Below are 15898 nucleotides of genomic sequence, written 5' to 3' on the forward strand. Positions count from 1 at the left end.
TTTTATAATAAGCTAATAAAATTTTATAAAGTATAATTTTTATAAAAACTCTTATCTTAGTAATTATATGGAAAACACGTCTTTAAAATTTTAAATTATCTATTAATTAATAGTAACTTGAATACTCAACACATCAAAATTATTACAAACTAGCTTCCACCCGCGACTCCGTCCGCGTGGAATTAAAAAAAACAAACCTAAGTAGCCTATGTGTTCTTTCAGACTATCCTCTAAATCTATGCCGAATTTCGTCGAAATCCGTTCAACCGTTTAAGCTACAAACTCTAACAAAAATTCATCCGTCCATCCATCTAAACTTTGACATTTATAATATTAGTCAGAATAGTAAGAATTAGTAAGAAGTAAGATCAGTAAAATTAGGACATAATAATAAGGTATACAATAAAACTATCTCAAGTTAAATCGACACCTTATTTTTTATTCTAATAGTGCGGGACGCCTCATGAGCCCGTCCAACAAAAATTAAGACTGGATCACGATGTTTTTTTCAACTTCCGGTTTAGATAACGGTCAGAATAAGCACCTTTGCCTTGTTAATGTTCAAAGATCGCTTAGTGAATGCGACGTCTGATATAATTGTTTATTTTAAACATGTCGGTCCCCTCGTCCGACGTAATGTTTTCAATTAGCTTCGCATTAGGCTATTTCCTCTACTTAAGCGTCTTTTGTAGATAAATCTTTAATGTTTCGACGTAGGTCAGCATCAATACACCTAGTTCCGAAGTAGGATCAAAGATTTCCTCCAGAGATTGCTGTCGCAGCTGTGGAGATGGCGACAGACAAGATAATCTATAATAGACTCATACACAAGCATTATCGGTATCTGATCAGTTGAAGCAATATTTTTTTATATTAAAAAATTGCTAAACAATCTTAATGTTTTTATTAATACGTGTTCTTTCTTCTAATTAACGTTGTATACTATGTCTAAAAAAACCTCTTTGTTACTCTCTTCTTCAAGACAATGTTTCCAATGTATAAAGCAGATGTTAACATTTGTTAATTTATTTGTGTAACAATCCGCAGTTATATCACTTAGAACGACTTCATCATTCGCTGCGGTCACTCCATTGCCGTTACGAATCGTGTTCAAACAATAGTAAATGCATTTATCCTGACCATTGTTTGATTTATAGCGAAACCGTGTTGGTAATTTATAAGAGGCGCGGAGCGAGGGCGCTAGCCACCGCGGGGCGCCGGGAAATCGGGGGAAAAGCCGAAGATTTATTAGCGGCCGATGCGCTGGACGCGGTTGACCACGGCCGCGCTGTTTGCCCAGTCATTAAAGTCGACGGGAACGGTCGCCGCCAAGATGAGTATATTTGCGGAGTAATTAACGCATCGGAGGTGAGACGAGGGTAGCCGGCTGACGCTCATTGTTTACTAACGATTATAATACAAAACTGACATGAGGCGTTGCGCCGCAAACAGTTTTATTATTGTCCTATGCCGCGCCGTGCCGCTAGTACGTAACGGAGCGGAGCGGAGCGAGTGCAATGCTATCTTCACTTGTGAATATGGCCGGTAGATAACGTTACAGAAGTGTGGGGATATCGCTGTACAAACACGCACGGTGTCAATCACGACGAGGCGGTGCCTTACAACATTTATCGGTTGTCACATAATCTAAATATAACACATTTATGTCAAATCGCCGATGTACCTAGCGATAAGCCCACCCACGCTATGCCGTTGCATCATGATGGCGGCTGATATTCTATGTAATGTTTGCTTTAGGTCGACTTAGAGGCTGGCCCCGGTAATAACACAAAATGACATATGTTGCTCGTGAATTTATCGCAACAATAATACAGAAACTTGTTATTGCGTCGGTTTAATGAACGCGTGTCGACAGTGAAAGCGGTTTAGCATCAAAACATTATCAATATTGAGTTTTACAAGTTAATTATTAGCCCGTGTTGAACCAACATCCATTAATATTTTGGGTTGATAAATTATGTTTAATCCCTTAATAACCCAGATGACAGATCACATAAGTAAACGTAGACAAAGTTAGTTTGGGACTCAAATCATTTTCTTAAAATGTTTTCTTTTATATTGTACTATCAATGATTTGCAACTAATTATTTTCAAGCGTCGTTTAACTAATCGTAGTATTTGTAAGTTTCTATAAACGTAAACAAAACATTTACGTCTTATTTTATACTGAGTCGTTTTTATTTATTTTTCTAAATAGTGAAAATATTAACGTACGTGAATATTATAATCGTTCTAAACTTAAGCTGAACACATTCAATCCCTTATTCAAATAAACCTCTTAAACTCTCCGAACGTGTCACATCGGTTTAAATAGATAACAGGAATTAGGTAACAGACCGTAACAAAGTGGAGTTCGACTATGGTCCTTAAGATCATTAAGTTAAGAAGCATTTTACTACATTCAACTTATTTAAAATTGCTCCCTCTTTTCTCCCGTTCCAACTAATTAGAAAGGAAATAAAATAAACCTGGTCGTTACTTAGAGCAAGGTCGCAACTGGTTAATTAATTGGCGAAAGAGTGATGGTGGTGGGGCATTAGACGGCTCAGAGTGCAGGAGTAAATACGATCACGACCCTTTTAATTTACGATGCATTAAGAAAAATGTGTTGGAACAGAAATATAGCTGCACGAATTATTTTTATTAAATATTAGATTTATCTTAATCAGGACGGACATTGAAAAAAGCTACTAATTTTTAGCAGTATATTTAAGTATTTATAATTGTCGATAACTCTAGCTAAATATTTTTTATTTTTGTATTTAACGCCATCTTTCGTATAAGACATAAAACTTTTTATTGATATTTCGTAACAAAAATGCAAATAAAAAGAGCGGAATGCTAAAAAACTGGTAATTAACGTACTGTTATATCCTTTAATTGCATCCTATAGTACAGACACAAACCCTTTCCTTGCTTACCTAGCATATTCATATTCCATATATACCGCTTTCCGCTACCCGACCAGTCAGTCTCATCCCAACACCCAAACAATCCAGACGGTTGTCGAATTTAATCTTGTATTCTTTTTTTAAAAACAATTTTAATCCGAGGCTCATAACAGTACCGTTAATAGAAGTAAACGTTTAGAATTTCACAATTGCATAGAATTCCTTATAAAAAGTGTAACACGATAATTGCGAATGTAAGCTATTTAGTAAAGGTATTTATCGTTTTACACTTTATAGTTTAACTAGTTATTAATTGGGACAGAACTTAGATATTATTTCTTTTATAAATACAAATTAAATATACATACTTGAATAAGTAAATTAAAGTGACGCACTAATAACTAGACGTTTTTTAAACGCACTTTGTTTCAAAGTTAACTAATGTTTAATTCACAACACTATTAATTTGCCAATATTAATAAATTACCTATAGATTTTTAATATTACGTAAAAATTGAGACTAATATATATAATTTTTTTGTATATCTATACTAATATAATAAATCGTAAACATACACTTCTTTGTTGCCTAAGATGTCAGCATTACAGAATGTTTGAATAACTCATTTTTTTAATAAAAAACCCTACACTTACCATGATGTCATGTCATTTTGACATTTGCAATTGATAATTTGACAAATGTAAACAATAAAATGCAATTTTTTATAGTTATATGCGGATGAAGTCGAATGGGAACAGCTAGTAATGCATAAACTGGAATGTTTTAATTAACGTTTACTATACTTTGTAAAGAGACGGGAAATATATTTCACTATAAATTAATATGGTCCGGTGTAAGATTATACCTGATTAATCAAGACAACCGCTATTGTTGCGCGCTGGATATAAAATTGATAATTAGATCTGAGTTCAAACTGCGCTGATTAATGTACAAAACGAACATTTAAGATGGACCACCCATGGGGAGTAGACGGCTTAATAAGACCCTCATTAACACCTTAATGGCTATTCTCAATTCGCCTGAGTTCGCTCGACTTTTATTTTTCTCGAAGCCCTCCCCGCGAGTCGGCCGCTGTACGGCACGCCGTCGCCCTTCTCTAATTGAATTTCTGCTCTCCTTTTTCTAAACTTATTCTCTTTGACTTAAGATTAGTGATGTATTTAAATTGGCGTTTTGTAACGTTTTTATAGTCGACCTGGAGCGTCTCTTGTGCCTCTAACCCCGCTCAACGATTTCTTATCGGAACTTTTAATTTAGTCGCGATAATGGAACTGGTATAGGACTTTCTTACGCCTTAATACTTTAAAGGAGACATCAATGAATTTGTTTCTTAATGATGCTTTTTATCTTGAGAGTATAAGGTTTTCTAAAATCGTTTTTGATTCAAACTCCTCTCGTCAGTCTACCGGTTTTACGTCTTTTAGTTTTATTTGTTATTTTTTGTTCATTAGATAAAGACTTAATTTATTACATATATTAACGACCAATTCTATAACGCACACGAAGTGTATTTTTTGTATAAATTAATATTATATTTTGAACATGTCTAAATCTTACTTCTTACTAATATTATAAATGCGAAAGTTTAGATGGATGGATGGATGGATAGATGGATGGATGGATGTTTGTTAGCGTGTGTAGCCTAAACGGCTGAACGGATCTCCATGAAATTTGCCACAGGTTTAGAGCATAGTCTGGAAGAACACATAGGCTAGTTTTTATCCCTGGAATAGTTACGGTTGCCGTGGGATTCATTAATTTGGTTTTTTAATGTTTACTCGATCATTCTGCAACGGTTCAACATATCTTATTGAAATTTGGCACAGATATAAAACAAAGTTTGGAGTAGACATGGGATAAGCTTCATCCCCGAGAAATGTCCGGTTCCCGAGGGATACGTAGCTTTTTGTAATTTTTATAGTTTGTTTGTTTTCTAATACCACGCGTACGAAGACGCGGGCAACAGCTCGTTAATTTATAAATTTGGAATCTAGCAGTATAAAATCATTGAACATAGTTTTAATTGGTCATTAAATAAATAGATTAGACGACAAAGAGACGAACAAACAATCAAAAGCACTTACTAAATCTCTCCCTTGAACATTTGTAGGAATTAATTTCGGATGTTGCCGTCGTAAGTCCATCAATTCGTTATTATAACGAAGAGTTCACAACAGACTTCCGTTCGCAATAAACAAGTGAGATATGTTTGGATGCAACGAGCATGTGACCGCTATACTGACGAAAGATTTTATACCTCCCTTACACGTATTCACCACAATACTAAATATATCTGATATTAACGCAGAATTCTCTTATCCAAATATAAACACTAATTGAAAACATGTTTCCACGATAAAAATGAATGTACAATTCATGTTTTTACATGCATTTTACATAAAATCTAAAATCAGTGATACAATTATAATGTACTGACTAATTGATGTCTATCTCAAAATAATGTTACCATTAAATGACTAAACTGTGTTGTTGATAAACATTTTATGTATTTTTTGATAATTTTATGATAATTTCAATAAGGTTCACTTTTAACTTTTGCTTTGAAGTTATTGTGAAAAATTCGCTTAATTTATTATTTCTTTTGCTACGCGACATTTCAATTTACTTATTAGTTAGCAATAGTTTCATAGTATGTCCAACCTGTATTTTTTAAATTCTTTTATAAACGTAAGTAGCGTTTATAAAAGATTTAATTAATTCTATTAAATTTGTATAGCGATTTTTTGTACTCCAAATTATCAATTAGTGGACTTTATACAAAAACAAAAGTGAAAATGTTTACTAATAAATTAATAAAAATCAAAGAAGAAAACCAACATCATATTTTTGTCAATCTTGTTTCTTATAATGTGACCAGTCAGCTGTCCTTTCATTGATTTACGAGGATTATTTTTTGTCATAAAAATATTTCGAGTAATGCCATCGAAGACCTCATTAACTGCCAAAGCGTAAGCTCGAAACGTTGTACACAAACATTCAGATATAAATCATCGTCCGTGTGTCAGTCGTTTAAATGTGTAAAGAAAATTATTAACATCAAAAGGTAATTTAAACGTCGACGGTGATTTCACAGCTACTGAATCATAACACAGCGTGTCGACAACGGCAAACGTTGCCACAAAAACGATACTTTTTTATTGATTATCAAAAGCGCACAATAGAAAGATGGCTCTGTGTGTATTGTCGCTTAGTTCGAACAGACGGCGCCACCGGAGTCGCTGCTTTACTAAAATGGCAGTTGAATATTTTTACCCGCAATGGAAGTGCTACACAGCAATCTAAAATAAACCGTATCGTAACAGTTCAGAGTTGTATTTCGACTATCAGACGGTGAAGACTTACGAATCCAGAGACAGCGAGTGTATTTGTGGTAGAGCTCCGTCATTGTTCGCTAAATTGTCGCTTGCACGGAACCGGCCAGGCTTGTCGTGAGTTAGGTATGAGCACACGGCACACAATGACAGTATACATACATTTAAACACCTGTTATTAAACATGCACAGGGTCACAGAGCGTGCTTACCTACTGCAGACCTCGTTAAATACAAAGACAGATAAAGATCTCGTCGACGCCGATTTGGATGCATCCATTATTATCCACTATGCACTTTTACACGAATGACAATAATCATAAGTGAACGAAATGGAGTTTTTCACTCAATAAACATTAGAAAACATTTTGAAACACTTTACGTCCGCTTAAAATCACTTTATCAACATCGAATAAACGTCAAATAAAAATATGTCGTAATCCAATAAGCATACGTGAGACATTTCTGTCAGAACATTTCTAAAGCCACAGATTAAGTCGACGAGCTTCCTCTTAACACTTGAAAGAAACGGATCATCTTCCGTTCGATAGGATTTTCTGGGCTTAAAGGATTTCACATGTGCCTCGCGTTACGCATTTAAACCTTACGATTGAAACCGAATTGCATTTTGAATGAATTGCCATTATTTCGTTCTTTTTCAGTCTCGCATTGTTATGGTCGGTAGATATTTTAAAGATAGACTTTGCCTCTGCGATCCCTTATAAGGATTAAGAAGGCCGCGCACCAAGACCGCTCATTTGTCCGCCTTTGTGCAAAACAAGGTGCTAAACCAACGCGTTTTGTGGGACCGATCTTTACGAAACCGCAACATATACACTCGACGTATGACGTTAAATAAATTTCGATAAATGCATCAGTAAAAAAGTAATGTAAAGACAAAACGCGTCAATTCGTATAACGACATCCTTCAGGACTAAACAGAGATAAAATGTAATTGCAGTAATTATAGCGGTCTCCTTTAGGAATCATTTTTCGAGTTTAAATATTAATGTTTCGTGACAGGGCGGCAACACTGGTGTGCGAGGCGTCGGAGGTTTTCTGGCCCATCGCACACGGACCGGTTCGCCGCTGGCTCACACGCTACGCCAGAAAAGCGAAACACGTTGTATCGCAGTTGAGAGCGATAAACCTTTGCTTCGTTTACGGACAAACGGCAAACGACCTATTGGTTCCAATTTGCAGTCTCGTGTTTGTTCTGCTTTAGGTGGAAACAGAAACTGATAGTCCGCGTCAAAGGCAAACTTCTCTTGCTTCGAGACACAAAACAATGCTCGGTCCTTGTGAGCAATAACTTTCCAGCAACTCATCAGTATTGTTCCCAGTTGCTTGTGTAAATTGGTACAGTTATGAAACTTTTAATATAAATTTAGTAAAATCTATAATCGATGTAAAATACATACCAGCGGAGAATAGAAGGCAGAGCTATCAACTCCGATGCTCGGATATGGGTTCTGGTCCGTCGATGGGTAGGGCGTTCCGTAGACGCCGACTGCTGCGCTGGAGAGTCGCGGGTAGGAGCTGAGGGCGAGGCGGGCGCCGTCGTACTGGCAGGAGCAGACGGTCTGGCCCGAGACCGGGTCGGTGATGATGGGTCTCGGCGTGTCGCAGCAGGAGGCGGCCGGCGTGCTGGCGTGGCTGCCGGCGCCAGGCGAGAGTGCGCCGCCCGCGACGCCCGACCCGCCCGGAGACAGCGGGGGCGCTGAGCTGGAGCCCCCGTCCGGCGACGTGGCCGCGCCGCCGTTGCCGCTGCCTCCGCCGACCAACAGCTGATAACAAGAATATTTTATTAAGCTTATGACTGTGTAGGAAATAAAGCTGACATTAATCCCCTTTATTAAACTCATTATAATTAAATTCCAAAGAATCGACAGTGGACCGCTACTGCGATAAAAATATCTCTATGACAGACATACGCATCCAGTAGGTATTAAATTAGTTTATCATACAGTAGCACTCTAGAATGAATGAATGAATATGTATTTATTGTCATAAAAATAAATTACGTATACGGACTAATTCTAAAGAAATCATATAAAATCGTGGCAAAAGATTAGATGGATCAACATTTGAACCACAGTTGTAAATTTAATAACAAACCTCCTGGACGGTTAACTTTTAATTGAGGACAAAAAGATATAAACCGGTGAAAGGTCCCGTTATTTTTGCAAAAACAAAACAAAAGTTCGTTGTATCACGCAATAGTAGCGTATCCCGCTTCTAGTTGCAGTGAACCTGAAACATTTGTGCAAGCGATGGCGTGCGAAATGTGATATGATATTTTTTACACTTTAGATTCGCATCAGAAATACTACTTAAAACGATAAATTATCTGATGTGAAATTGAAAAACTAAATTACATTAAGCCGGCTTGTTGAGGACTACTTTCACCTTTATAACGAAATGTTTTTCTACAGATAAGATGTATAATACATTTTCCGTGGCGTTGTTGCAACGAATGATAATAACATGGTTTATAATTAAGTAGAAATTTTCAAACTTAGCCATACACACTAAATCACACATTGTGTAGTTAGGAAGCAAAATTCGATACTAAAAAGTTTTTTGACAGACATGCTTATAACCTATAAATTATTAACATACCATAAATAACCGAAATATTAAAATTGAAATGCAAAGGCAAAGCAATTCTAAAAACAGCGAACATTGAATCGCATGCGATATTAACATTATCCAAAACTTTTGTCCTAACGACTCACCCCTATCGAAGTGGAAAGAGTGATAAAATTTGATTTATAGGTAAAATCATATCTGCATAAAACTGTTATCTAAACTGTGTATCGGTGATAGACGGGCAAGTTTAGCTGGGTGGCACGCACACCGCTGTCATTGTATGGCATCGTAACCATTCACGCAAGCTACAGTTGCATGTTACTATTGATCGGGCAAATCAAAGAAGAATCGTTAATCCTACACAAAAGCATGTCGCATTTACCGAAAAGCGTTAATCTGACACGCGTCAATTGTGACATTTTGAGGGCAATTGTAACTTTTCATCAATTTCAATCATTATTTACACTACAAATAAAGTAATATATTTATGAATGTAATAACTTCGGTTCAAATGGGTTATGACAACAGTATTAGGCATTTAAGGATTCTTAAAAATATTCACTTTTGAATTCCACTACTCCAAGGTATGTGTAAGCCTTAATTAGTTACATAGAAAATTGTGCTTCTTTTGATTCTTCTTCTAAGATTTAAAATATCATATCTTTAGAAATTGTTATCCGTCTCATTTATTAAAAATATTTCTTGTAATAATTTTTCCCATTAATCTTTTAGAGGGAATATCGAGGAACATAAACATTCAACGTTATAACGCAACGTGTCAATACTACAAAGAGAAACTGACAACAATTTCTATCGTAACCTAAATAGGATAAGTCATTTTCACATTTCCTGGCGTGTGTAAACACATCATCGTACGGGAATGAACATAGAATGGTTATTATACAGAGTCATAATCATTTGATCAAAGTGAATGCCCTTTTGACATCTTGTTTCGCTTGTCAAATTCAAGCTATAATAATAATTAGATAAATATCATCAACTTCCTCAATGTTGTGTTGATATCGCTTTGAATATTTGACTATCATTAAATAAATTAAATATGAAACGGTGAACGTGAGATCAAATGGAAACAATAAAGGAATCTTCGCACCTTCGAATGTCAAAGGGAATCTGTGCGAAAGATTTATGAAAACTTTCACCGTTACGTTTTATTCTAGAATATTAAAGCTATTATTATACTATCGCTATTGCAACATCTGACATCAACGGCGAAGTGACACAATACAATTGAATGAACGATGGTGCACGTTCACAGATCAATTTGACAGCGCGTCATTCAATTTATGCGTCGAAACGTATTCCCTTTTTGATACTATGATTGCTATTAAAATAAATACATTAACGTAAAAACATTTAAATTCGACGAGGAAAAAATAATGAATATTTTTGGGACTTCTCGAAAGCTTTTTGAGAAATCTTCGTTAAATGCATTAACTAAAATCTCCAGTCAGTTGCGCTTCTTCAATAATACTTTGTGACTCTTACTAATAATTTGTTTCTAGCTTAAACTGCTATACGGGTCTCTACGAAATTTGGCATAGATTTAGATGATGGTCTGGAACATATATACTACTTACATTTGTTTTTTGGAATTCCAGTCGCGGACGAAAGGTAGTAAATAAATTTTTAAAAAAGATACACACATTTTCGAAGAAGTTAACCTATGTAACTTTCTAGTTATGTCTATAATATATTTAAAGTAAATAGGAATCCTTGTTTATTGAATTTACTGTGACGCGGTTTGGGCGGTAAAAGATTAAAGGGACTTCGAGAGGTCCGTGGTACGTCAAAGATTTGATCAAATATTTGACCAAGGTTGACTTAGAAATAATAGCATAAGATACTGTGCACACACGACCCCACTTCAACCACTAATGCTCCGTTTGAGTGCACCAACTTGTTTTCTTTAAACAAAGCGAAACGTCTTCAAAGGGGCAAACGCTCAACCAACTCATTTCAGTTATGGCAAAACGTCTTTCGAGTCTCAAGATACTTCGTTTAATTGAAAACAGCCATTTACTTCTCTAAGTCAAACATGATACTAATATTATAAATGCGGAAGTTTGGATGGATGTTTTTTGGAGTCACTAGCCTAAACGGATTACGTTGAAATTTGGTAAAGATGTAGGTGATAGTCTGTTTTGTTCTGCTTTTTAATTCCAGTCGACGAAGTCGCGGGCAAAAGCTAGTATTTCAATATTTTTCTTACAGTAAACAATTAACCTTTTTACTCAATTGTGAAGACACAACCCCCTTAATGTTCGTCAAAATTCCTTATTAGGTAAACGATGTGTTGTGTTATTCTAGACTTCGCTAAGGTGTACATTTTTCTATAAATTTGATAAAAAAAAGTTACGAATGTGATCACCCACTATCTGATTAACAAAGTAATGGTTACATTATAAATGTCTAGACTCGTCGTCTAATTATGTCTCACATAATTCCTACACTACGCATCTTTTTACCGTAGTTAACTCAATAGCTCGTCCTTGTGCGTTGAACAGAAACGCACACACTTAACGCGCAAGTTTGCGTAAACATTAACGTCAGTGAGCGTAATATCTTAGCGTTTGCGTAGGTATACTGATAGTGCAATCCTATAATTCGACTACGTCATAATCCTATTAGATTACACCACTCGACATAGAGATAACGTGTTATTTGCATTTGATATTCGCATCGACATTTTGCACATTTCTATTTATATATGGAAATACTAAAATAGACAATTCGTGTAGAATCATATCATGAATGGTGCCTCAAGGCAGGCAAGTAGCCGCGTATCCATTCAGATTTCGTGATTGAGATTAAATTGTCATTCGAAGTGAATGCGGTTTGTAACTGTGCCCGCAACGGTTCACACCTTTATACTACAAATATTGTATCTGCATACTTTAAAATTCATTTATAATTAATGTTTTTTATCTATCGAGAGAAGAATCTGATGAATGAAAGGTATACTCGTATTTACACACATCTCTGTTCGATCAAAGGACGCCATGATGAAATAACATTGTTGTGACCACACGTTGACTAATGAGACAATTATAACATCTCTAGTTAAGATGTAATGAGTACTATGTTTTTGTATATTAATTAATGACAACATATTTATTTGTTCCTCGTATTATATATACTAGCTGTTCCCGTGCGGCTTCATCCGCAGGAAATTATGAAAAAAATATTTTATTGTTTACATTTGTCAAATTATCAATTACAAATGTCCAAATGACATGACATGATGACAACCTTGCTTCCTTGATGTTGGCAGCAACTTATGGTCTCATTCCCACATTGGGGTTTTTATCCAAAACAGTTACCACCTAAGTTTAATGGCGTGAAAATATATAGCTTAAAGCGAGACGCAAGTGTAGGGCTTTTTATTAAAAAGAATTTTTCAAAAATATACTGTAATTGCTGACATCTTAGGCAACAAAGAAGTTGTGTTTAGGCTTTATTATAATAGTATAGATATTATTATGTTATGGGTATGTAAGTAAATATAATTCTTCGTTGTTTCGCCGTCGAATTCTCGACATATAGCGTATGAAGGGCCCTCACAAATGTTATAAAATCGAGTTGAAATCGGAGTCACCTGCCCAGCGATGCGTATGGACGTTTGCACCTCTATGTATACAGTTTCAAAGAGCGTGCCGCCATTGGTTCGCGGATGCCAAACAACACTATCTGTGTTCGCGTGTGCTTCTGTAATTAGTACCACGGAGCGATAACGTGTCGCCGCATACTCTCTGTCATTACGACTCGCTACAACCATGTTCAAGTATTGGAACAAACATTTCGATGTTATTCTCATATTTTCTGATAATATAAAATGAAAATCGAACCTATCGATGCATGCTTACACAGCGCTTTTACACTCATGTAATAAACATTATGAAGTGCTCTTTTAGTGAATGATCCAATAACTCATGACCGAATGAACGAATACATGTACTTGAATCTCTGCAGATTAACATCCTTACAATGTCATAATCATTCACTACAAATATGGGCAAAACAAACACGAAATCACCATGACTTGATATTGATTATAAATTTGTACAAATGAAAAACAACGTTATTTGAAACAAATACTAAAGCAAAAGAATTAAAAGAACATGTTTATCGTTAGTTAAAACAGAAACGTTCATATCTCCGCTATATTTCGCGGACGCTGTGTTCGTGCAGAAATGTAATTCCAACCGCAACAGAGTGCCGTTGACATAAATTCAGTACAATACACATCACGCCTACGTATTTTACTTTATGTCAACGAAAACTAATTTTATGTTGTTCACAAAAAACGTAATGTTAAAAAATTGTTACTTATTGATTAAATAGCAGCGGTGGCCGATGTCTTGGCATATCACGTGCCTGTATATCAGGTAATTACAGGTGCGGGGACATAAGTGAAAATTGTTTCGTTGGGACGGTAATTTACGTAGCAATTAGCGTTTATACCTGTACATTTGAAACGTACGACAAGCGATTATATCACATACCGTATTTCTGTACAATCTATTGGATATTATATGGTAGCTACGGAAAAAGTAAAGAAAAGGTTGACACTGCTATTCAAAATGCAAGGTTTTTAGTAACCATTGTATAATCTGATTTCTTAGTCTACGAAAACTCCTTAATTAAATTAAAATAACTTATCTAGATATACAATTAGACGAAAACACACTTTGAACATAACTAACAAGAAGAGTTACAATCCGGAGGGTAGATCAAATCAAATATAAGCGATATTATTGTCGCTGTGTACAAAGGGGGAGAGGCTTCGAGCGCTTGACTGCTTGAGCAAACAAAACTTCCAATAAAAACTACTTGGAGCGACCTCTGCGGGACGACAACGCAAACACTTAAAACTAACGTACACTCCTACAATCTCTATTACCCTTAAATTAAATAAAAAAAAGCTTTAGTAATTTAGTCCAATCTGTCAAATGAAAAGTGTTTAGCAAAGAAAGGGGAGCTGCAGATTGATGTTTTGCGTAAGCTTGCAAATGATATACGAGATTAAAGATATTAAGATGTGAAGTGGAAGCAAATTAAAGGAATAGAAACGCACAATTCACAATGAGTTTACATTACCGAAACAATAGCAAGAAAACCAGCTATGATGACATTTTCCTTAAAAGAAACAGAGATAACAATATATTTTGTACACTTGTTTCTTGAAATTTATGTTTACAAAGATAACTAAAGAATTAAAATGATAAAAATGTAAGCAGGTTATTGGATTTTTAAATAACTAGCCTCGGATAACCGACATATGAATAAATGGATGTTTGTTAAAGTTTGTAGCCTAAAATGCTAGTCGGATTTTGAAGAAATTTGGCATTGTAGAGAATAATCTGGAAGGAGATGTATGCTACTAACTTTTTTTTAATTCCACACGGACGGAGTCGTGGGCGAAAGCTAGAGTAGATAAAGATACTTGCTTTAATGGCGACTAGTGTAAAAAACGCCTTTTATAAACAAAAAACGTAATCGTTTCACTTGCACCTTAGTCAATGCGGTCTAATTCACTTAACATAATTCATTCGATGGCATTTTAAATGAGTTTAGTGCCATTCACAATTCGTAAATATCTTATGCCCACCGTTAATGAACGTAAACCGTAAACGTGAGCTCTAAGTACATAATTAACGGATACTTTAGTTATCTCTTAACGACTATACGTGAAAGACTTCCCATGTTATAATTAAATGACATGGATTTGTAATTTTTTTGATGGATCATTAGATAAGTATGTTGAGAATTAAATTAAGGGATTATGTAAATTAATAAAACTTAGAACATAACCGTTTGAATTCTTCGTACTGGACGCTTGCTCGTTTGCCACCTTATATTATAAAAAAAAATACAAGTATGTATGAACGTTCAATTGTCTGGAGTGGTCGAAGAATTAACGTCAATGTTCTCTGAAGATCTGACATTGTGGAACTGATCAGTGTCAATAAGTTTGTCAAGGACTAACAAGAGCAATATTTTATAACCACTTACTGGCACTTGAATTTATTTTTAGCTGAAACCGATAACGTTCAATAATATCTTATAGATTTTATCACAACCAACTATCTGTCTACCCTCTGAGTTACAGACGTGAATGTTGTTCTTTCTAAAAAGTACTAAACACAGATTCGGGCTTCCTTAGTATCCAGTTAAATAGCACAGTGCTGCACTAAATGTTGGACCGACTTTGACCGATTTAATAATTATGAAAGAATACATTTCAGCTAAGAAAATAACCTAAGAGTAGTATGCGTCCTTTATTTACTAACCACTGATACGAACAGCTTACTGATGTATAAAACATTGATTGTCTATTAACTAATAGAATTTAAGTGCAAATTAACTGCCTTTAGTGGCACGTTTATCGACTTAATTTAGTGTTGTGTATCTAACTATAAATACAAAAAGATCATTAATAAAAAGGGGACATAAAAAGTTTAGTTCGCTTTAGTTCTCGTCGGGTACTCTTCGAAACAAATACCTCTACATGCATTCTTTAAGCACTCCGCACGTTGCATATTCATGGCGTAAAGCGAACTGCGAGCTATAAATGAAAAAAGAATGAATGTTCCGTAATTTATTGGACGTTATATAGACGTGCATACATATAGTCATGTTTCTTTTAATCCTCGTTACAAAATTAGCTTCAATTTAAAAGTAAAAACAACTTTTTTTTTTGTTGCTAAACGTCAACTTGTAGTTGAAGAATCGATTAAAGGTATAATAGTATAATTTGTTTTAAAATAAATTCTTGGTCATATTCAATTATAATGGTAAAGGGATACAATAGAATTATTACAATTGAATAGTCGTCTGTCATAAAATAAAGACAGGATAGAAAGAAATGTAGGCGTTTGTTTTAAACCCGTTAAAATATTTATTAAGTATAGGAAGTGAAGAAAAATGTGTAAAAACAAAATACACGAAAAACAAAACAAAATGCACTAAAAACAAAACAAAATACACCAAAAACAAAATATTCTCAAAAAAAACAGTACA

The 15898-nt window shown here is 35.1% G+C and overlaps 1 protein-coding gene across 2 annotated transcripts in view; it reads right to left on the reverse strand.

The window, feature by feature from the left end:
- The window catches only part of LOC106109516 (homeobox protein caupolican-like), a 90093-nt gene that overhangs the window by 26884 nt on the left and 47311 nt on the right, over positions 1 to 15898 (reverse strand). For both annotated transcript variants that reach the window (XM_013291044.1, XM_013291045.1), the window contains exon 2: positions 7687 to 8052. In XM_013291044.1, the coding sequence (XP_013146498.1) occupies positions 7687 to 8052 (366 nt within the window). The remainder of the gene's footprint in view (positions 1 to 7686; positions 8053 to 15898) is intronic.

Source organism: Papilio polytes, unplaced genomic scaffold (assembly GCF_000836215.1).
Source record: "Papilio polytes unplaced genomic scaffold, Ppol_1.0 DF821288.1, whole genome shotgun sequence".
NCBI classification, from domain to species: domain Eukaryota; kingdom Metazoa; phylum Arthropoda; class Insecta; order Lepidoptera; family Papilionidae; genus Papilio; species Papilio polytes.